This window comes from Salvelinus alpinus, chromosome 24 (genome assembly GCF_045679555.1).
Source record: "Salvelinus alpinus chromosome 24, SLU_Salpinus.1, whole genome shotgun sequence".
In the NCBI taxonomy this organism is placed as follows: domain Eukaryota; kingdom Metazoa; phylum Chordata; class Actinopteri; order Salmoniformes; family Salmonidae; genus Salvelinus; species Salvelinus alpinus.
Window position 1 is genome coordinate 39,207,034 of NC_092109.1, and position 23,506 is coordinate 39,230,539.

At 42.6% G+C, this 23,506-nt stretch overlaps 1 protein-coding gene across 1 annotated transcript in view; it reads right to left on the reverse strand.

The window, feature by feature from the left end:
* Positions 1–21,856, reverse strand: part of LOC139552808 (relaxin receptor 2-like) — a 206,635-nt gene extending 184,779 nt beyond the window's left edge. The window contains 1 exon segment of the mRNA XM_071364858.1: positions 21,520–21,856. Within this exon segment, the coding sequence (XP_071220959.1) occupies positions 21,520–21,607 (88 nt within the window). The 5' untranslated portion in view covers positions 21,608–21,856.
* Positions 21,857–23,506: the final 1,650 nt, after the last annotated feature.

Here is a 23,506-nt window from a genome sequence, read left to right on the forward strand (position 1 = left end):
TATAAAAGTCAGTGGGAAAAACGCTCACTCACACAGAACCACCTTATCGCCTTGATCTCTCTTTTTCCCCTCTCTCTCCAGATGACATCCTGCGACTAGTGAGGTCTGGCCACCCAACAACCTGCTCGCTCGACCCCATCCCCTCCTCCCTTCTCCAGACCATATCTGGAGACCTCCCATTCCTTACTTCCCTCATTAACTCATCCCTGACCACTGGCTGCGTCCCCTCTGACTTCAAAATGGCCCGAGTTGCTCCCCTCCTCAAGAAACCAACACTCGACTCATCTGAAGTCAAACTATAGACCTGTATGCCTTCTTTCTTTTCTTTCCAAAACACTTGAGCGTGCCGTCTCTGATCAACTCTCTCGTTATCTTTCTCAGAACGATATTCTTGACCCTAACTAGTCAGACTAGAGTCACAGAGGCGCTCCGCACTGCTGATTCTCTCTCCTCCGTTCTCCTCCTCCGCTGCCTTCGACACCGTGAACCATCAGATCCTCCTCTCCACCCTCTCAGGGCTGGGCGTCTCAGACTCTGCACACTCTTGGATTGCACCCTACCTGGAAGGCCGCTCCTACCAGGTGACGTTGAGAGGATCTGTGTCTGCACCACATACTCTCACTAATGGTGCCTCCCAGGACTCTGCTCTAGGCCCTCCTCTTCTCTCTATACACCAAGTCACTTAGCTCCATCATGTCCTCACTTGGTCTCTCCTATTATTGCTATACGGATGACACTCAACTTTCTCCTTCCCCTCTTCTGATACCCAGGTGGCGACATGCATCTCTGCGTGCCTGGCAGATATCTGAACTTGGATGTCGGCCCACCACCTCAAGCTCAACCTCAACAAGACGGAGCTGCTCTTCCTCCCGGGGAAGGCCTTGGCGTGACCCTGGACAAACACCTTGTCATTCTCTGCAAACAGCAAAGCAGTGACTCGCTCCTGCAGGTTCATGCTCTACAACATCCGTAGAGTACAACCCTACCTCACACAAGAAGCAGCCTGGGTCCTAATCTAGGCACTTGTCCTTTCCCGTTTCGTCTATTGCAACTCGCTGTTGACTGGGCTCCCCGCTTGTGCCATCAAACCTCTGCAACTTATCCAGAACGCTGCAGCCCGCCTGGTGTTCAACCTTCCAAAGTTCTCCCATGTCACCCCGCTCCTCCGCACACTCCACTGGCTTCCTATCGAACCTCACATCCACTACAAGACCATGGAGCAGCAATAGGAACTGCCCCTCCCTACCTTCAGGCTATGCCCAAACCCTACACTCCAACCCGATCACTCCATTCTGCCACCTCAGGTCTCTTGGCCCCCCCAGCCCCAGGAGGGCAGCTCCCACTCAGCCCAGTCCAAGCAATTCTCTGTCCTGGCACCCCAATGGTGGAACCAGCTTCCCCCTGAAGCTAGGACAGCAGAGTCCCTGCCCAACTTCCCGAAAACATCTGAAACTTCTTCAAACAGTATCTAAAATAATACTCCTCCTCACCTGTTTTACCAGCACTTGCACTTGACCCCCCCCCCCCCCCCCCACACACACCCTCAAGCTCTGACTCTACTGATAGCTACAATAATGAGAAAAATGTACTTTCCATGCCTGTGATTTGTGGTTGTCCCACCTAGCTATCTTTAGGTGAATGCACTACCTCTAAGTCGCTCTGGATAAGAACGTCTGCTAAATGACAAAAATCTAAATGTAAAAAGTTGCGTTGGACTTCTTTCTGGAGGACGATCGTGCCATGCTGACTCTTTGACTCTGAAAATGAATCAGACGATGAGGAAATCCCTGATTTGGGTAAAAACATTTTCATTGAACCAGACATTGTAGAGTCTTCTGATGACAGTGATGGGGAAGAAACGGCGATCAACAGTGTTGTTGTCAGGGAAGAGGTTCACTGAGTTTTGAAATCAGTGGAATGCCTGGTGGAAGCAGAGTATGATAAGGAGATTAATACAATTCTGGACTATGATTGCAAATTCGGATGGAGTCGAAAAGAGAACACAGGCTGTTGTATAAAACACCTGTCTCCAAATTACATCTTCAAACTAAGGGCAACCATGGCATCTGTGACAGAGAGGGAGAAATATCTGATAATTATTTTGTCATTGCACACTGTCAGTGTGAACCAGAGTGATTTGACACAACGGGCCAAGCAAGCTGTACAAAACGGAAACAACACAGGAAATCTTATTTAATGAAAGGTGTTCCAGTCTGCCGTGAAGCGTTCATCCATGTATACGGAAAGAGTAGCTACATTTTCAGATATTATACATTTATTTTTGTAAGAAAGCCAATTTCATTGCAAGTTAAAGCGTACTGTTAGCTAGCTAGCTAACGTTAGCTGGCTCGCTGGCTAATATTACGTGTATGATCTGTGTAGTAATATTATTTGTATCTCTGAACGCCATTTGCATTGCTGGTTTTAGACTAATGTTAGCTAGCTAACTAACATTGAACCTAGTTGGTCAGCTTTAGCTAGCTAAGACAATCAGTTTGTATTGCTAGTCCTCTATGGGTTGGGATTATGGTTCATTGTTTAGCTAGCTTACTAGCTTACTAGCTAGCTACATGTCTAAACAAAAAACTGTCCAGATGATTACATGGCCCATCAAGTTAGCCAGTTATGTCTGATTACGGCCATCTGTTGTATAATAATGCTAAAATATCTGTATCTCGAATTTGTCTTTCAGCATCAGTAGAACACGCCTGACTCTCTTCCACCAGTCATACAAGGAGAATGATCTAATGCCTCCCCCAAAAAAAGAGAGCCGGCCCAAGCAAGCACAGGTTATACCTGAACCACAGTCTGGACCTTCACTTCCTGATCACAGGCCACACCAAGTTTGATTTTATTTGATATAGTGTGTGTTTACCAGAGACGGTAATGTGGAGAACAACATGACCTGCACCAAAGTCAGATTAGCATGTAGACCAAGGACTAGATCAAGTGTATTTCTACCTGGAGTTGTTCCTTATTGTAGGCTACTACTTTCACCTCTTTTAGTCTTGAAATCTTCGTTTTTTTTACTACACTACTTACTCTGTTGAGCACCATGGCCTCACATGTGCATCTGTATTTGTATTTATGCCACGGCAGCAGCTACTCTTCCTGGGGTCCAGCAAAATTAAGGGAGTTAAACAATTTAAAAAACATTACAATACATTCACAACATATTTCACAAACCATTAAGTGTGTGCCCTTAAAGAGATGGGTGGGGCTAAGGCTTAAGAAGATGTTAACGATGCTGAATGGGTGTAGAAAAAAAGAGCTCTCCAATAGGTGGACCAAGGGCCATTTTCTCAAAAGTGTGGTTACAAGTTAACAACTTTCAAAGCAGAATTACTTTCCTATTGTTCCTCAACTGCAGTGAGGATAAAGTAGTAGAATAAAGAATCATGTTGACTCTTATTAGTAGAGTTTCTATATGCGATACCATTTTCTAGGTCTGGAGACTTTACTTTTATCCAATGTAAAAAACACAATTTCAAATGTTGCTACATAAGACCGAATCCTGGTGGTGGGTCACAAATGTATGACTGTATTCGACACATATTCCCCTCAGATTACACAGACCCACTAAGAATAGAAAACAAACACCCAAATCTATTAGGTGAAATACCACAGTGTGCCATCACAGCAGCAAGATTTGTGACCTGGGCCAAAGGAAACGGGCAACCAGTGAAGAACAAACACCATTGTTAATAAAACCCCTATTTATGTTTATTTATTTTCTCTTTTGTACTTGAACTATCTGCACATGAAATCAAATCCAATTTTATTGGTCACATAAACTGTAAATTACAGTGCATTCTGAAAGTATTCAGACCCCTTTAGTTTTTCCACATTTTGTTACGTTACATATTATTCTAAAATTCATTAAATTGTGTTTTTTCCTCATCAATCTATACACAATACCCCACAATTTCAAAGTGAAAACAGTTTTTATACATTTTAGCAAATGGATTAAAAATAAAAAACTGAAATACCTTATTTACATAAGTATTCAGACCCTTTGCTATGAGACTCGAAATTGAGCTCAGGTGCATCCTGTTTCCATTGATCATCCTTGAGATGTTTCTACAACTTGACTGGAGTCCACCTATGGTCAATTCAATTGATTAGACAGGATTTGGAAAGGCACACACCTGTCTATATAAGGTCCCACAGTTGACAGTGCATGTCAGAGCAAAAACCAAGCCATGAGATCGAAGGAATTGTCCGTAGAGCTCCGAGACAGGGTTGTGTCGAGGAACAGATCTGGGTAAGGGTACCAAAAAATGTCTGCAGCATTTAATGTCCCCAAGAACACAGTGGCCTCCATCAATCTTAAATGGAAGAAGTTTGGAACCATCAAGACTCTTCCTAGATCTGGCCGCCCGGCCAAACTGAGCAATCAGGAGAGAAGGCCCTTGGTCAGGGAGGTGACCAAGTACCCGATGGTCACTCTGACAGAGCTCCAGAGTTCCTCTGTGGAGATGGAAGAATCTTCCAGAAGGACAACCATCTCTGCAGCACTCCCCCAAACAGGCCTTTATGGTAGAGTGGCCAGACGAAAGCCAATCCTCAGTAAAAGGCACGACAGCCCACTTGGAGTTTGCCAAAAGGAACCTAAAGAATCTCAGACCATGAGAGTCAAAATTCTCTGGTCTGATGAAACCAAGATTGAACTCTTTGGCCAGAATGCCAAGCGTCAGGTCTGGAGGAAACCTGGCACCATCCTTACGGTGAAGCATGGTGGTGGCAGCATCATGCTGTGGAGATGTTTTTCAGCGGCAGGGCCTGGGAGACTAGTCAGGATCGAGGGAAAGATGAACGGCACAAAGTACAGAAAGATACTTGATGAAAACCTGCTCCAGAGAGCTCAGGACCTCAGACTAGGGCGAAAGTTCATCTTATAACAGGACAACGACCCTAAGCACACAGCTAAGACAACTCAGGAGTGGCTTTCGGGACAAGTCACTGAATGTCCTTGAGTAGCTCAGACAGAGCCTGGACTTGAACCCGATCGAACATATCCGGAGAGACCTGAAAATAGCTGTGCAGCGACGCTCCCCATCCAGCCTGACAGAGCTTGAGTGGATCTGCAGAGAAGAATGGGAGAAACTCCGCAAATACAGGTGTGCCAAGCTAGTAGCGTCATGCCCAAGAAGACTCAAGGCTGTAATTGTTGCCAAAGATGCTTCAACAAAGTACTGAGTAAAGAGTCTGAATACTTATCTAAATGTGATATTTCTGTTTTTTATTTTGTATATATTTACAAACATTTCTAAAAAACAGTTTTTGCTTTGTCATTATGGGGTATTGTGTGTAGATTGATCAGGAAAAAAAACAATTTAATACATTTTAGAATAAGGCTGTAACAAGTTAAGGGGTCTGAATACTTTCCGAATGCACTGTATTTAACAGATGTTATTGCGGGTGTAGCAAAATGCTTGTTACAACACTGAGGCAGAAAGGACCTGCAGCACTACAGAGAGCACTGGAGAAACAGAAAACGTTGAACACTTAGAACTGGAGGAATGGAACTACTGGAATTGGAAGAATAGAACTCTTAGAACTATGGTGTTCTAGAACAGGAAAGGGTTGTCTAATGACCAGTTAGCCTTTTAAAAGGATCAACTTCTATTAGCTAACACAGCGTGCCATTGCAACACAGGAGTGATGGTTGCTGATAATGGGCCTCTGCACACCTACAGTGGGGAGAACAAGTATTTGATACACTGACAATTTTGCAGGTTTTCCTACTTACAAAGCATGTAGAGGTCTGTAATTTTTATCATAGGTACACTTCAACTGTGAGAGAAGGAATCTAAAACAAAAATCCAGAAAATCACATTGTATGATTTTTAAGTAATTAATTAGCATTTTATTGCATGACATAAGTATTTGATACATCAGAAAAGCAGAACTGAATATTTGGTACAGAAACCTTAGTTTGCAATTACAGAGATCATATGTTTCCTGTAGTTCTTGACCAGGTTTGCACACACTGCAGCAGGGATTTTGGCCCACTCCTCCATACAGACCTTCTCCAGATCCTTCAGGTTTCGGGGCTGTCGCTGGGCAATACGGACTTTCGGCTCCCTCCAAAGATTTTCTATTGGGTTCAGGTCTGGAGACTGGCTAGGCCACTCCAGGACCTTGAGATGCTTCTTACGGAGCCACTCCTTAGTTGCCCTGGCTGTGTGTTTCGGGTCGTTGTCATGCTGGAAGACCCAGCCACGACCCATCTTCAATGCTCTTACTGAGGGAAGGAGGTTGTTGGTCAAGATCTCGCGATACATGGCCCCATCCATCCTCCCCTCAATACGGTGCAGTCGTCCTGTCCCCTTTGCAGAAAAGCATCCCCAAAGAATGATGGTTTCCACCTCCATGGTTCACGGTTGGGATGGTGTTCTTGGGGTTGTACTCATCCTTCTATTCCTCCAAACACGGCGAGTGGAGTTTAGAGCAAAAAGCTCTATTTTTGTCTCATCAGACCACATGACCTTCTCCCATTCCTCCTCTGGATCATCCAGATGGTCATTGGCAAACTTCAGACGGGCCTGGACATGCGCTGGCTTGAGCAGGGGGACCTTGCGTGCGCTGCAGGATTTTAATCCATGACGGCGTAGTGTGTTACTAATGGTTTTCTTTGAGACTGTGGTCCCAGCTCTCTTCAGGTCATTGACCAGGTCCTGCCGTGTAGTTCTGGGCTGATCCCTCACATTCCTCATGATCATTGATGCCCCACGAGGTGAGATCTTGCATGGAGCCCCAGACCGAGGGTGATTGACCGTCATCTTGAACTTCTTCCATTTTCTAATAATTGTGCCAACAGTTGTTGCCTTCTCACCAAGCTGCTTGGCTATTGTCCTGTAGCCCATCCCAGCCTTGTACAGGTCTACAAATTTATCCCTGATGTCCTTACACAGCTCTCTGGTCTTGGCCATTGTGGAGAGGTTGGAGTCTGTTTGATTGAGTGTGTGGACAGGTGTCTTTTATACAGGTAACGAGTTCAAACAGGTGCAGTTAATACAGGTAATGAGTGGAGAACAGGAGGGCTTCTTAAAGAAAAACTAACAGGTCTGTGAGAGCCGGAATTCTTACTGGTTGGTAGGTGATCAAATACTTATGTCATGCAATAAAATGCAAATTAATTACTTAAAAATCATACAATGTGATTTTCTGGATTTTTGTTTTAGATTCCGTCTCTCACAGTTGAAGTGTACCTATGATAAAAATGACAGACCTCTACATGCTTTGTAAGTAGGAAAACCTGCAAAATCGGCAGTGTATCAAATACTTGTTCTCCCCACTGTATGTAGATAATTTTTTTATTTTTTAAATCAGCCGTTTCTATTTCCGTTTCCAGCTAATAGTCATTTACAACATTAATGTCTACACTGTATTTCTGATCAATTTTATGTTATTTTAATGGACAAAAAATGAGCTTTTCTTCAAAAAACAAGGACATTTCTAAGTGACCCTAAACTTTTGAACGGTAGTGTAATATTTGACTAAAGCATAATCATTTCAAACCTTGCTTTCATTTGTATACGATCACGTGTCTCTATATTATGCGTGGAATACTTGGGAACAGATTTCCATAATGGTACACTTGGAGCAGATTTTGTGGTGTTTTTACAGTCTTATATCCAACGTTGAAATTTCTCAACAAAAACATTTACAAAATTCTATTTTCTTTGCTCAGAAAACATGGGGGAGGTGGGGGAACAAATAAAACCACCACGGGCTGCCGGTTGGGGAACCCTGCTCTATATACTTTTCATCAGAGCCCTATGGGGCCTGGTCAAAAGTAGTTTACTATATAGGGAATGGACAAATCCACGTCAGCGGGATGGAAAATACTTTTGGGTATCTCAAATTGTTCTGCCAATTCTCACATAGTCTCTTCATTGTAAGGAAGGATATTTAAAATAATCTTTTATTTAACATATCACAAACCATTTTTTAGAAAATCATGAGGAAATTGTCCATTTTAGGCTGTTTTTATATCTACAGTCTACATTTCTACTGTAAGACCTTATGAGCTGTGAACCGTCCATGATACAGACAACATCTTGCTGTCATCATTCTCCTTATAGTGTGTACTCTAACTTAAAGAGTATGTTTAGATTCTGAAATACACATTTTCACATGAATTTACTCAAAAGTAAAAATATGAATCTCCAAACTACCCTTATTGATTTTGTTCATTTTAAGACATATTGTTTGGAGCAATATACTCTACAAGTACATCACATTTCCAGAGTGGGCTCTCTGCTAATTCTGAAGTTATGTTTTGACATGTTATGAGAACCACCAACACAGTGATTAGGAAAATGGATTTAAAGAGAACTCCCTCTGCTGGTGATTTGCTGAATGTGCAATCCTAAAGGAGGGCTGTGATTGGTTAATGGGATTTAAGGGATACTTTGGGATTTTGGCAGAGTCAGATGAACTCGTGGATACAATTTTTATGTCTCTACGTCCAGTATGAAGGAAGTTGGAGGCAGGTTCACGAGCCAATGCTACCTAGCATTGGCGCAATGACTGGAAGTCTATGGGTATCTGCTAGCATAGATTTCCAGTCATTGCGCTAATGCTAGTTAGCAATTGCGTTAGCGCTAGTTAGCAACTTCCTTCAAACTGAGATATTTTCATATAAATATTATTTACTGTTGAATAAATGAATGTGAACAAACAAATCTGAATCTATACATACTCCATATTTGAGAGGAAACAAAATATTTGTATGAACATAACAATATTCAACAACTGAGATATAAACTGAACAAGTTCGACAGACATGTGACTAACAGAAATTGAATAATGTGTCCCTGGACAAGGGGGGGGGGGGGGGGGTCAAAATGAAAAGTGACAGTCAGTATCTGGTGTGGCCACCAGCTGCATTAAGTACTGCAGTGCATCTCCTCCTCGTGGACTGCACCAGATTTGAAAGTTCTTGCTGTGAGATGGATGTTACCCCAGTCTTCCACCAAGGCACCTGCAAGTTCCCGGACATTTCTGGGGGGGGGAATGGCCCTGGCCCTCACTCTCCGATCCAACAGGTCCCAGACGTGCTCAATGGGATTGAGATCCGAGCTCTTCGTTGGCCATGGCAGAACACTGACATTCCTGTCACCAGCAATATGGCTGGTGGCATTGTCATGCTGGAGGGTCATGTCAGGATGAGCCTGCAAGAAGGAGAAGGAGGAGGATTTCATCCCTGTAACGCCCCAGACCATGACGGACCCTCCACCTCCAAATTGATCCCGCTCCAGAGTAAAGGCCTCGGTGTAACGCTCATTCCTTCGACAATAAACGAATCCGACCATCACCCCTGGTGAGACAAAACCGCAACACGTCAGTGAAGAGCACTTCTTGCCAGTCCTGTCTGGTCCAGCAACGGTGGGTTTGTGCCCATAGGCGACGTTGTTGGCGGTGATGTCTGGTGAGGTACTGCCTTACAACAGGCCTACAAGCCCTCAGTCCAGCCTCTCTCAGCCTATTGCGGACCGTCTGAGCACTGATGGAGGGATTATGTGTTCCTGGTGTAACTCGGACAGTTGTTGTTGCCATCCTGTACCTGTCCCGCAGGTGTGGAATCGACCTGAATACGTTCCCATTTAGGTTATAACCTTTTATTGACTCCAGTTGGTTTGTTCATGGGTTACAGTACCTAAAACGCAATCCTATACTGTATGTTTTATTTGAGCACACCAGATTTCTAATTTCAATAGCACCAGAATATGACAAAACTGTCAGAAGAGAAGAGAGGAGGTTGTAATATTGGAACAGAGGCTAGAATAACACATGATGAGAGAGAGCAGGTGTGAGAGAGAGAGAGGAGATGTGAGAGAGAGAGAGGTGTGTGAAAGAGAGAGAGGGGGGGTGTGAGAGCGAGAGAGAGAGAGAGAGAAAGAGAGAGATAGAGAGGTGAGAGAGAAGAGGTGTGTGTGTGTGAGAGAGAGACAGACAGAGAGAGAGAGAGAGAGAGAGAGAGAGAGAGAGAGAGAGAGAGAGAGAGAGAGAGAGAGACAGAGACAGAGAGAGGGAGAGAGAGAGAGAGAGAGAGAGAGGGAGAGAAAGAGAGCAAGCGAGATAGAGAGGTGAGAGTTAGGTATTGTGGAATATAGACACTCACCAAGAAGAAGAAAGAGTGCACCAGGATTGTTGAGGGAATGGAGGTAGGAATCACCTTCACATAAACAGGAGGTGGGAATCACCTTCACATAGACAGGAGGTAGGAATCGCCTTCACACAGACAGAAGGTGGGAATCGCCTTCACATAGACAGGTGGGAATCGCCTTCACATAGACAGAAGGTGGGAATCGCCTTCACATAGACAGGAGGTAGGAATCGCCTTGACATAGACAGGAGGTAGGAATCACCTTCACATAGACAGGAGGTAGGAATCACCTTCACATAGACAGGAGGTAGGAATCACCTTCACATAGACAGGGGGTAGGAATCACCTTCACATAGTCAGGAGGTAGGAATCACCTTCACATAGACAGGAGGTAGGAATCACCTTCACATAGACAGGGGGTAGGAATCACCTTCACATAGACAGGAGGTAGGAATCACCTTCACATAGACAGGAGGTAGGAATCACCTTACAATTTGGATCCCCCTACTCTTCCTGGGGTCCAGCAACATTAAGGCAGTTATATACAATTTAAAATACTACATGACATTACATTTCATAACACATTAAGTGTGCGTTCCCTCAGGCCACTACTCTACTATCACATATCTACAATACAACACCCATCTGTACGTGTGTGTAGAGTGCGTGTCTTATCATGTGTGTGTGTGTCTGTGCCTGTGCCTGTGTGTGTCTCTTCACACTCCCCGCTGTTCCATATGGTGTATTTTTAACTGTTTTTTAAATCTGTGAAGATTTCAGGGCCAGCCGTTCTGCCCTGCTCTGAGCCAATTGTAATTTTCCGAGGTTCCTCTTTGTGGCACCTGACAACACAACAGTAGTCCAGGTGCGACAAAACTGGAGCCTGTAGGACCTGCCTTGTTGATAGTGCTGTTAAGAAGGTAGAGTAGCACTTTATTATGGACAGACCTCTCCCCGTCTCAGCTACGGTTGTATCAACATGGTTTGACCATGACTGTTTACAATCCAGGTTAATTTCAAGCAGTTTAGTCACCGCAACTTGCTCAATTTCCACATAATTTATTACAAGATTTAGTTCAGGTTTAGGGTTAAGTGAATGATTTGTCCCAAATACAATGCTTTTAGTTTTTGAAATATTTAGGACAAATGTATTCCTTGTCACCCATTCTGAAACTAAATGCAGCTCTTTGTTAAGGGTTGCAGTGATTTCACTCACTGTAGTAGCGGACATGTATAGTGTTGAGTCATCCACATACATAGACACACTGGCTTTACTCAAGGCCAGTGGCATGTCATTAGTAAAGATTGAGAAAAAGTAGGGGGCCTAGAAAGCTGTCCTGGGGAATTCCGGATTCTACCTGGATTATGTTGGAGATGCTTCCATTAAAGAACACCCTCTGTGTTCTGTTAGACAGGTAGCTCTTTATTTACATGATAGCAGGGGGTGTAAAGCCATAACACATACATTTTTCCATCAGCAGACTATCAATAATGTCAAAAGCCGAAGTCTAACAAAACAGCTCCAACAATCAATTTCTCTCAGCCAATTATCAGCCATTTGTGTACGTGTCGTGCTTGTTGAATGTTCTTCCCTATAAGCTGAAAGTCTGTTGTCAATTGTTTTTTTCAGAAGTTTACTTAGGGTTGGTAACAGGCTGATTGGTCGGCTATTTGAGCCAGTAAAGGGGGCTTCACTATTCACTATTCACTATTAATGACTTTTGCTTCCCTCCAGGCCTGAGAGCACACGCTCTCTAGTAGGCTTAGATTTAAAATATGTCAAATAGGGGTGGCAATATCCTCCACTATTATCCTCAGTAATGTTGCATTCAAGTTGGCTTGTCATTGTTGATAGACATCAATCATTTTCCACCTCTTTCACACCCACTTTACGGAATTCAAAATTACAATGCTTGTCTTTCATAATTTGGTCAGATATACTTGGATATGTAGTCTCAGCATTTGTTGCTGGCATGTTATGCCTAAATTTGCTAATCTTGCCAATGAAAAAATCATTAAAGTAATTGGCAATATCAGTGGGTTTTGTGATGAATGAGTCATCTGATTCAATGAATGATGGAGTTGAGTTTGCCTTTTTGCCCAACATTACATTTAAGGTGCTTCTAAACTTTTTTCTGTCATTCTTTATATAATTTATCTTTGTTTCATAGTATAGTTTCTTCTTCTTTTTATTCAGTTTAGTCACATGATTTCTCAATTTGCAGTACGTTTGCCAATAGCTTGTGCAGCCAGACTTATCTGCCATTCCTTTTGCCTCATCCTTCTCAACCATACAATTTTTCAATTCCCCATCAATCCACAGGTATTTAACAGTTTTTACAGTCATTTTCTTAATGGGTTTGTGCTTATTAGTAACTAGAATAAGCAATTTCATAGATGTGTCAAGTGCAGCGTCTGGTTGCCCCTCATTACACACCACAGACCAACAAATATTATTTATATCAAAAAGAAAAGAATCACTTCAAAACTATTGTATAACCTCTTGTACACTATATTAGGCCTATCCTTTGGAACTTTGGTTTTCCTAGATATGGCTACTATATTGTGGTCAATACATCCGATGGATTTGGCTGATGCGTGAACGCAAATTTCAAATCAAATGTATTTGGTCACATACACGTATTTATCAGATGTTATTGCGGGTGTAGCGAAATGCTTACGTTTCTAGCTCCACAGTGCAGTAGTATCTAACAATTCACAACAATACACACACATCTAAAAGTAAAAGAATGGAATTAAGAAATACATTTGAAGTCGGAAGTTTACATACACCTGAGCCAAATACATTTCAACTCAGTTTTCACAATTCCTGACATTTAATCCTAGTAAAAAGTCCCTGTCTTAGGTCAGTTAGGGTTATCACTTTATTTTAAGAATGTGAAATGTCAGAATAATAGTAGAGAAAAGGATTTGTTTCAACTTTAATTTCTTTCATCACATTCCCAGTGGGTCAGAAGTTTACATACACTCAATTAGTATTTGGTAGCATTGTCTTTAAATTGTTTAACTTGGGTCAAATGTTTTGGGTAGCCTTCCACAAGCTTCCCACAATACGTTGGGTGAATTTTGGCCCATTCCTCCTGACAAAGCTGGTGTAACTGAGTCAGGTTTGTAGGCCTCCTTGCTCGCACACGCTTTTTCAGTTCTGCCCACAAATTGTCTATGGGATTGAGGTCAGGGCGTTGTGATGCCACTCCAATACCTTGAATTTGTTGTCCTTAAGCCATTTTGCCACAACTTTGGAAGTTTGCTTGGGGTCATTGTCCATTTGGAAGACCCATTTGTGACCAAGCTTTAACTTCCTGTCTGAATTCTTGAGATGTTGCTTCAATATATCCACATAATTTTCAATTCCTCATGATGCCATCTATTTTGTGAAGTGCACCAGTCCCTCCTGCAGCAAAGCACCCTCACAACATGATGCTGCCACCCCCATGCTTCACGATTGGGATGGTGTTCTTCGGCTTGCAAGCTCCCCCTTTTTCCTCCAAACATAACGATGGTCATTATGGCCAAACAGTTCTATTTTTGTTTCATCAGACCAGAGGATATTTCTCCAAAAAGTACGATCTTTGTCCCAATTTGCAGTTGCATACCGTAGTCTGGCTTTTTTATGGCGGTTTTGGAGCAGTGAGTTCTTCCTTGCTGAGGTGCCTTTCAGGTTATGTCGAGATAGAACTCATTTTACTGTGGATATAGATCATTTTGTACCTGTTTCCTCCAGCATCTTCACAGGGTCCTTTGTTGTTGTTCTGGGATTGATTTTTGCTTTTTGCACCAAAGTACCTTCATCTCTAGGAGACAGAACGCGTCTCCTTCCTGAGCGGTATGACGGCTGCGTAGTCCCATGATGTTTCTTGGCAATTTCTCGCATGGAATAGCCTTCCTTTCTCAGAACAAGAATAGACTGATGAGTATCAGAAGAAAGTTATTTGTTTCTGGCCATTTTGAGCCTGTAATCAAACCAATCGAACAAATGCTGATTCTCCAGATACTCAACTAGTCCAAAGAATGCCAGTTTTTTGCTTCTTAATTAGCACAACAGTTTTCAGCTGTGCTAACATAATTGCAAAAGGGTTTTCTAATGATCAATTAGCCTTTTAAAATTATAAACTTGGATTAGCTAACACAACATGCCATTGGAACACAGGAGGGATGGTTGCTGATAATGGGCCTTTGTACGCCTATGTAGATATTCCATAAAAAATCTGCCATTTCCAGCTACAATAGTATATTTACAACATTAACAACGTCTACACTGTTTTTGTTATTCATTTGATGCTATTTTAATGGACAAAAAAATTGCTTTTCTTTCAGAAACAAGGACATTTCTAAGTGATCCCAAACTTTTCAACGGTAGTGTAAGTATTAGGGCAAGCAATGTCAGAATGGCATTGACTAAAATACAGTAGAATAGAATGCAGTATATACATATGAGATGAGTAAAGCAGTACGTAATCATTATTAAAATGACTAGTGTTCCATTATTAAAGTGGCCAGTTATTCCTTGTCTATGTATATAGGGCAGCAGCTTCTAAGATGCAGAGTTGAGTAACCGGATGGTATCCGGCTAGTGATGGCTATTTAACAGTCTGATGGCCTTGAGATAGAAGCTGTTTTTCAGTCTCTCGGTCCCAGCTTTGATGCACCTGTACTGACCTTTCTATCTGGATGATAGTGGGGTAAACAGGCCCGGGTGGTTGATGTCCTTGATTATATTTTTGGCCTTCCTGTGACATCGGGTGCTGTAGGTGTTCTGGAGGGCAGGCAGTGTGCCCCCGGTGATGCGTTGGGCAGAACACCATCACCATCGGAAGAGCCCTGCGGTTGCGGGCGGTGCAGTTGCCATACCAGGCAGTGAAAAAGCCCAACAGGATGCTCTCCTGTATCTGTAAAAGTTTGGGAGGGTCTTAAGGGCCAAGCCAAATGTCTTCAGCCTCCTGAAGTTGAAGAGGCGTAGTTGCGCCTGGCCGTGCAGTCATGAGTAAACAGGGAGTACAGGAGGGGACTGAGCACGCACCCCTGAGGCGCCCCTATGTTGAGGATCAGCGTGGCGGATGTGTTGTTACCTACCCTTACCACGTGGGGGCAGCCCGTCAGGAAGTCCAGGATCCAGTTGCAAAGGGAGATGTTTAGTTCCAGGGTCCTAAGCTTATTGATGAGCTTTGAGGGCAAAAGGGTATTGAACGCTGAGCTGTAATCAATGAATAGCATTCTCATATAGGTGTTCCTTTTGTCCAGGTGGGAAAGGGCAGTGTGGAGTGCAATAGAGATTGCATCATCTGTGGATCTGTTGAGGCGGTATGCAAATTGGAGTGGGTCCAGTGTTTCTGGGATAATGGTGTTGATGTGAGCCATGACCAGCCTTTCAAAGCACTTCCTGGCTACAGACGTGAGTGCAACGGGTCGGTAGTCAATTAGGCAGGTTACCTTAGTGTTCTTGGGCACAGGCACTATGGTGGTCTGCTTAAAACATGTTGGTATTACAGACTCAGACAGGGAGAGCTTGAAAATGTCAGTGAAGACACTTGCCAGTTGGTCAGCGCATGCTAGCAGTACACGTTCTGGTAATCCATCTGGCCCTGCGGCCTTGTGAATGTTGACCTGTTTAAAGGTCTTACTCACATAGGCTGCGGAGAGCGTGATCACACAGTCTTCCGGAACAGCTGGTACTCTCATGCATGTTTCAGTGTTATTTGCCTCGAAGCGAGCATAAAAGTAGTTTAGCTCGTCTGGTAGGCTTGTGTCACTGGGCAGTTCTCGGCTATGCTTCCCTTTGTAGTCTGTAATGGTTTGCAAGCCCTGTCACATCCGTCGAGAGTCAGAGCCGGTGTAGTACGATTTGATCTTAGTACTGTATTGACGCTTTGCCTGTTTGATGGTTCGTCGGAGGGCATAGCAGGATTTCTTATAAGCTTCCGGGTTAGAGTCCCACCCCATGAAAGCGGCAGCTCTAGCCTTTAGCTCAGTGCGGATGTTGCCTGTAATCCATGGCTTCTGGTTTGGGTATGTACGTATGGTCATTGTGGGGATGACATCATCGATGGATTGATGAAACCAATGACTGATGTGGTGTACTCCTCAATGCCATTGGAGGAATCCCGGAACATGTTCCAGTCTGTGCTAGCTAAACAGTCCTGTAGCATAGCATCTGCTTCATCTGACCACTTTTTAATTGATCTAGTCACTGGTGCTTCTTGCTTTAATTTTTGCTTGTAAGCAGGAATCAGGAGGATAGAATTATGGTCAGATTTGCCAAATGGAGGGCGAGGGAGAGCTTTGTATGCATGTCTGTGTGTGGAGTAAAGGTGGTCCATAGTTTTTTCCCCCTCTGGTTGCCCATTTAACATGCTGATAGAAATTTGGTAAAATGGATTTAAGTTTCCCTGCATTTAAAGTCTCCAGCTACTAGGAGCGAGGCCTCTGGGTGAGTGTTTTCTTGTTTGCTTATAGCGGAATGCAGCTCATTCAATGCTGTCTTAGTGCCAGACTCTGACTGTGGTGGTATGTAAACAGCTATGAAAAATACAGATGAAAACTCTCTTGGTAGATAGTGTGGTCTACAGCTTATCATGAGATACTCTACCTTCCTTAGATATATGCTGTTATTTACACAAATACATTGTCCGCCGCCCCTTGTCTTACCAGAAGCCGCTGTTCTATCCTGCTGGTGCAGCATACAACCAGCCAGCTGTATGTTGATAGTGTCGTCGTTCAGCCACGACTCCGTGAAGCGAAAGATATTACAGTTTTGGATGTCCCATTGGTAGTTTAATCTTGCGCGTAGGTCATCGATTTTATTATCCAAAGATTGCACGTTTGCTAGCAGAATGGAAGGAAGTGGGGGTTTATTTGCCTACGAATTCTCAGAAGGCAGCCCGCCCTTTGGCCCCTTTTTCTCCGCCTCCTCTTCACACAAATCACGGGGATTGGGGCCTGTTCCCGAGAAACAGTATATCGTCGCGTCGGGCTCGTCGGGCTCGTCAGACTCGTTAAAGGAAAAAAAGGATTCTGCCAATCCGCGGTGAATAATCGCAGTCCTGATGTCCAGAAGTTATTTTCAGTCATAAGAGACAGTAGCGGTAACATTTATGTACAAAATAATTTTTAAAAAGAAGTTACAAACAACGCAAATAATCGAACAATAAAACACAATTGGTTAGGGACTCATAAAACGTCTGCCTTCTTCTCCGGCGCCATGTTAGTCATTTCACACATGTTATCCAGATACTGACTGTTAGCACTTGATGGTCAATAGCAGCTTCCCACAAGAATGGCTTTAGGTGAGGCAGATGAACCTGTAGCCATATTACTTCTACCGTATTTAACATGAGATCCTCTTTAAGTTTTACAGGAATGTGGTTCTGAATCTAAACAGTAACACCTCCACCATTGGCATTTCTGTATTGTCTGTAGATGTTATAAACATGTGTTGCTACCACTGTATCATCAAAGGTATTATCTAGGTGAGTTTCAGAGATTGTCAGAATAGCAATGCCATCTGTTACTAGCAAATGATTGATTTCATGAACCTTGTTTCTTAAGCTACATATGTTAACGTGGGCTATTTTTAGCACTTTTCTGGGATCCTTGATTGTTTTCATTGCTTTACTGGGAAACTTAGCAGAAGTAGACATGCTCATGTTATTTGTGTTAGTGCAGGATGAGCTACACACAGTGGACTTCCTACTAGGCCACACCACCTGAGTGCTAACAGTATAACTCTGGTTCATACACACATGATTACTGCATACAATAGCTGTAAGATCAGCAGAAGTATTCAGGACAGTAAGAGGGACATGAATTAGGTTACTTACATTGTGTCTTCCAACACCCATGGGATAATGTACATTTTCTCAGCGACACAATGGTAGGGATTAACTGAGCTGGGCTTGGGTCATTGATAAGTAATTGTCTTATAATGCTGTGAACGAATCCAGGAAACCAAATGATTAGGGTGGATCCAATCCTCAAGCAGAGAGCCAATCTTCAGCTGTTCTGAACTTTCCTTCATAATGTCATTGAATCCCACATTAACTATGATAGACTCAATTTCCTGAAGCAGGTTTAAAATGTTTGGGAGCAGCTTATTGGTGTCCTGTACTCGTACTCCTGGATAGCACAACGTTTTTGCTCCAGGTACTGAGACATTTCTCACCATTGAACTGTCCAATACAGGAGGCAGGGATCAGGAGTTAGAAATCACCTTCACATAGACAGGAGAAGAATAGTCCACTTTCCACACACACACACAAACACAGGGAGGGGAAAGCCAGGACACCTCCCACACAGAGGAGGAAAGAGGCTATTGTTGTGTGATTGGAACTGTGGGATTTCACTGAGTGCCGCTTACAAAAGGAACACACGCACATAAACACACATACAAGCTGGATGGCACACATACAGACATGGCAGATCAAACAGGCTGTGCGGACTGTGCGGACTCACACACACCAGTTGACTATTTGACATGAGTTTCATCCGACCCGCAAAAACACAAAGACACACACGCACGTACGTGCGTCTCATGGGACAAAAGTACTCAGCTGCAGCGAAGTACCGATTATATATTGTATAATTAGTGTATGACAACACATCAAACACACACACAAACACACCTGGTGACTCACCTCATACAACTATATGATACACACATCTCATCAAATCTGTCTGTACTAGTTATAATTTAGCCAGCCAAGTGTCCCTCTTCATTTTCCTATAATTATACACACCACACACACACACACACACACACACACACACACACACACACACACACACACACACACACACACACACACACACACACACACACACACACACACACACACACACACACACACACACACACACACACACACACAACGAGAGAGAGAGAGAGAGAGAGAGAGAGAGAGAGAGAGCAGAGAGAGAGAGAGAGAGAGAGATATATATATAATATGACATTTGTAATGTCTTTATTGTTTTGAAACTTCTGTATGTGTAATGTTTACTGTTCATTTTTATTGTTTATTTGACTTTTGTATATTACCTACCTCACTTGCTTTGGCAATGTTAACACATGTTTCCCATGCCAATAAAGCCCCTTGAATTGAATTGAATTGAGAGAGAGAGAGAGAGACACAGAGAGAGTTGGAATCTTTTCAATAATAGCTGCAGAAATTGGATTGTTTTGTACTTCTATGTTAATTAAAGAGTCTCTGACTATTGAGTCACTGATTCCTTTTACCGGGCATCGGGAGATACACCGGATCCCAGTTCCTTTTTCAGGACCAAGCTTTCTGCTGCCAATTCTATTTCTACACAATCAAACAGCTTGGTCCCCATTCTCATAGACACACACACACCACACACACTTCCTCCTGAATCACGCACTCGCATTCGCCTGGTTCTCAATTTCACATCTTGGAGACCAGTCAGCGGCAAGCTGATTGCAGGCAGGAATCCGGTAATATATAATAATATATGCCATTTAAAGAGATGCTTTTATCCAAAACGTGATACATTATTACGTGTATACATTTTACATATGGGTGGTCCCAGGAATCAAATCCACTACCTTGGTGTTACGAGCGCTACAAAGGACTGGTTAAATTGTGTACCACCATGTACGGAGACTCAGGCTGCGTCTCAAGTGGCACCTAATTCACTGAACAGTGCATTACTTTTGACCAAGGCCCATACAGGTCTGGTCAACAGTAATGCACACTATATAGCAGATAGGGTGGCATTTGGGAGACACCCTGAACTGTGAGGAGCACCTACTTTTCTGATCATCATTTCTGATTTACACAGTAAATATAAATTATTTTATTAACTCAGAGTCTGAACAATCATGTTATCCAATGAAATCGATAGTCCCTGGTCCTTTTATGTTCAGGATAGGCTACTGCTGAAATTTGATTAAAACTCTGAGTCTTCATTGAAAAGTATTTGGCACTAAGTCTGCTGTGGTCTTGCACCATGTCTCTTTCCTCTCAATGGGACCAACCGTGATAAAATAAACGCTAATTAGCCTCAGGGTTTATATGTTATGCAATTTGTTGATATAATGTGAATGATAGGTTCAAAATAAAAAACGAACAAATCGATTAAATAGGCTACAATTTGTACAAATAGTAGGCTATCTGAACACATATTTACTATCTAGAACCTAAAGTGGTGATTTGGCTGTCCCCATAGCAGAATCCTTTGAAGAACCCTTTTTAGTTCCAGGTAGAACCCTTTTGAGGTCCATGTAGAACCCTTTACACCGATGTTTCTACATGAAACCCCAAAGAGTTCTACCCGAACCAAAAAAGGTTTTACCTGGAACTAAAAAGGGTTCTACCTGGAACCAAAAAAGGTTTTACCTGGAACTAAAAAGGGTTCTACCTGGAACCAAAAAAGGTTTTACCTGGAACCAAAAAGGGTTCTACCTGGAACCAAACAGGGTTCTCCTATGGGGACAGCCGAAGAATCCTTTTGGAACCCTTTTTTCTAAAAGTGATAAGATATATTTAAAGCTAGTGGTGGTCATACATAGATGGACCAACCTTGATGAATAAATACTTTTTTTTTTAAACGTGCAAATGGTTTATACATTTGTTATTATATAAGACCTATAAATACTGTTCAAATACTGACCTAATGTCCACTGGCTAGTAATATGCAACATTGGGAGATAAGGAGTCTTTGGTGGTGTTTGACACATTGACGCATATTAGAACCCTGGGTGATGTGTGTTTATGACGGTTGAATTCCTCGTCTGCGGTCAAAACTTCTTCTTTAAAACTTTCTCCAAATAAACGATTAATAATAGGATACAAATGGAATATAGTGGTAGTGTGAAAGTCTTTCAATGATGTCATAATCTATAACAGACCTTACGGTAATTATTTGTGAGTCACGCAGATATTCTTGCAATTCTTGAAGACTTTAAAACAGAAGTGTATATTCAACCGGCATAGGGATCAAAATGTATTAAAGTTATAGGGTTTTAAGTAGCTATAGCCGGTTGTCACCTTCGGATTAAGGTTAGGTATTCTATAGTTTCAGTAGACAACTTTCAGTGAACAACAGAGAACCAGCTTTGAAGTCTGTAAAACAGGCATATCGAACGTAATAAAACGCTGGCAATTTTCATAGAAAATGATTGGACGCACAACCGGTGCGCAATGACAAATAGGCCACATTTGCATTAAAACACATAATAAAGGACACAGTTAAAGTGTATGCTATACGTTTTTATAAATGCGGGAGTATAATCATTTTCTCAGCTGGCCGAAAAAAATGAGTTTACCTGGTGCCAATAGCAAATACTATAGGCACCATGCAGGTAAACATCGGTAATACATTTAGTTATTATGAAATAAAATATTGTTAATTCCAGTTTAACGTACCCCTGGTTGCCATTTCAGACAGGTGCATGAGCAGCAGAATAGCTGATAGTACATCCAGTATCGGTATGGGAACTTTACCGCGTCTCATGTTCCTTGTTTTGGGGTCAGTTGTCTGTGATCCAGATAGCGCTCCACAGTAGGAATTCCCTCGCGACTCCACCGGTGTTGCTCAACATTCTGCCGGTAAGGAACATGACAGTGGAACCGTGACAGTGACACGCGGTCCCATATCAGATCACTATATCAAAGCAGATGGCGTAAAAAACTAGACTAATAACTGAGCAAGGAAAAGCTGGTCGGTGTGCGTCAACAGACTTCATCTCTCTCTCTTTCTCTCTCTCGCTCTCTCTCTCTCGCACTCTCTCTCTCTCTCTCTCTCTCTCTCCTTCACACACATTCAGGTTCAGTCAGGTTCACAGACGCGAGTAAGGGGGGCTTCCTACCAAGCTGAAGACGAATGAGGGATCTCGTGCAGCGGCTGACAGTCAGTCAGACCAAGACCATTTTCACATTGATTATAGCAAACGGACATTTTCGAGAAGTTCTAGAGAGGTAACGATTCTCGAGAGACAATACTGTTGTCTACATTTTACCTCCGGAGGTCGCGCAGAAAAAAATCGCCTACAGTTGCCCCCATCTATGTAGTGGGTACGATACCGTGGGTAAATAAAACATTTTACAATAAGGTTTGAATTGATTGTCATAGAAACATAAAAACAGGTGCTAATTATTCTAAAAAGGTCTGGCCTATTTTTACAAACTTTGATTTGCATAAAAAGTAAAGTGTTGATTTGATAAAATAATACAATCATATTAAAACGCATTTAAATATCTTGTTCGCAATTTTAACTTGGATTAAATGTCAGGAATTGTGAAAAACAGTTGAAATGTATTTGGCTCAGGTGTATGTAAACTTCCTACTTCAACTGTAATTACACAATGTATAGGTCCCCTTGTCTGCCAAGTGTCCTGACCACTGTTTTAATTCATTGATTGTCGTACAAACATCAAAACAAGTCTAGTAATAATCAGGTTATATAAAATTGTAATTAAATCTATTATTCTCAATAGTTTTTTCATGAATTGTCATAGAAACATCAAACTGAATCCAAATTAGTCAAACCCTCAATGGAACTGACGCAAGACATCACCGCCATACAAGTTTCTGCTTTACCAATTGTGTTACAGAATTACCTGCGTTGGCATTCAGCACACCACCTCACAGTACTCTCTCAGAGAAAAAATATGTAACTTGGCCTTCACACTTCTGGTCCTAACCAAACCGATTGGTTGCTAGGGACCAGGTTGCCAAGTGCCTTATCCCACCGTCGGGTCAGCCAATCACAGGCAGTAATCTTGTGTTTCAGATCCCCAATTCCTGCCGCCCCTTTCAGTCTTCTTCTAGCAGTTGCAGAGAGAGTGTCAAGCTCTTCTTCCCTGCCCAACACAACTGGATTCATTGGGGCGGGCAGGGTAGCCTAGTGGTTAGACCTTAATCAAATACATTTATACTCAGTTTTTCACAATTCCTGACATTTAATCCTAGTAAAAATTCCCTGTCTTAGGTCAGTTAGGATCCCCACTTTATTTTAAGAATGTGAAATGTCAAAATAATAGTAGAGAGAAGGTATTGGAGTGGCCATCACAAAGCCCTGACCTCAAGCCCATAGAAAATGTATGGGCAGAACTGAAAAAGTGTGTGCAAGCAAGGAGGCCTGCAAACCTGACTCAGTTACACCAGCCCTGTCAGGAGGAATGGGCCAAAATTCACCCAGCTTATTGTTGGAAGCTTGTGGAAGGCTACCCGAAACGTTTGACCCAAGTTAAACAATTTAAAGGCAACGTTACCAAATACTAATTGAGTGTATGTAAACTTCTGACCTACTGGGAATGTGATGAAAGAAATAAAAGCTGAAATAAATCATTCTCTCTGCTATTATTCTGACATTTCACATTCTTAAAATAAAGTGGTGATCTTAACTGACCT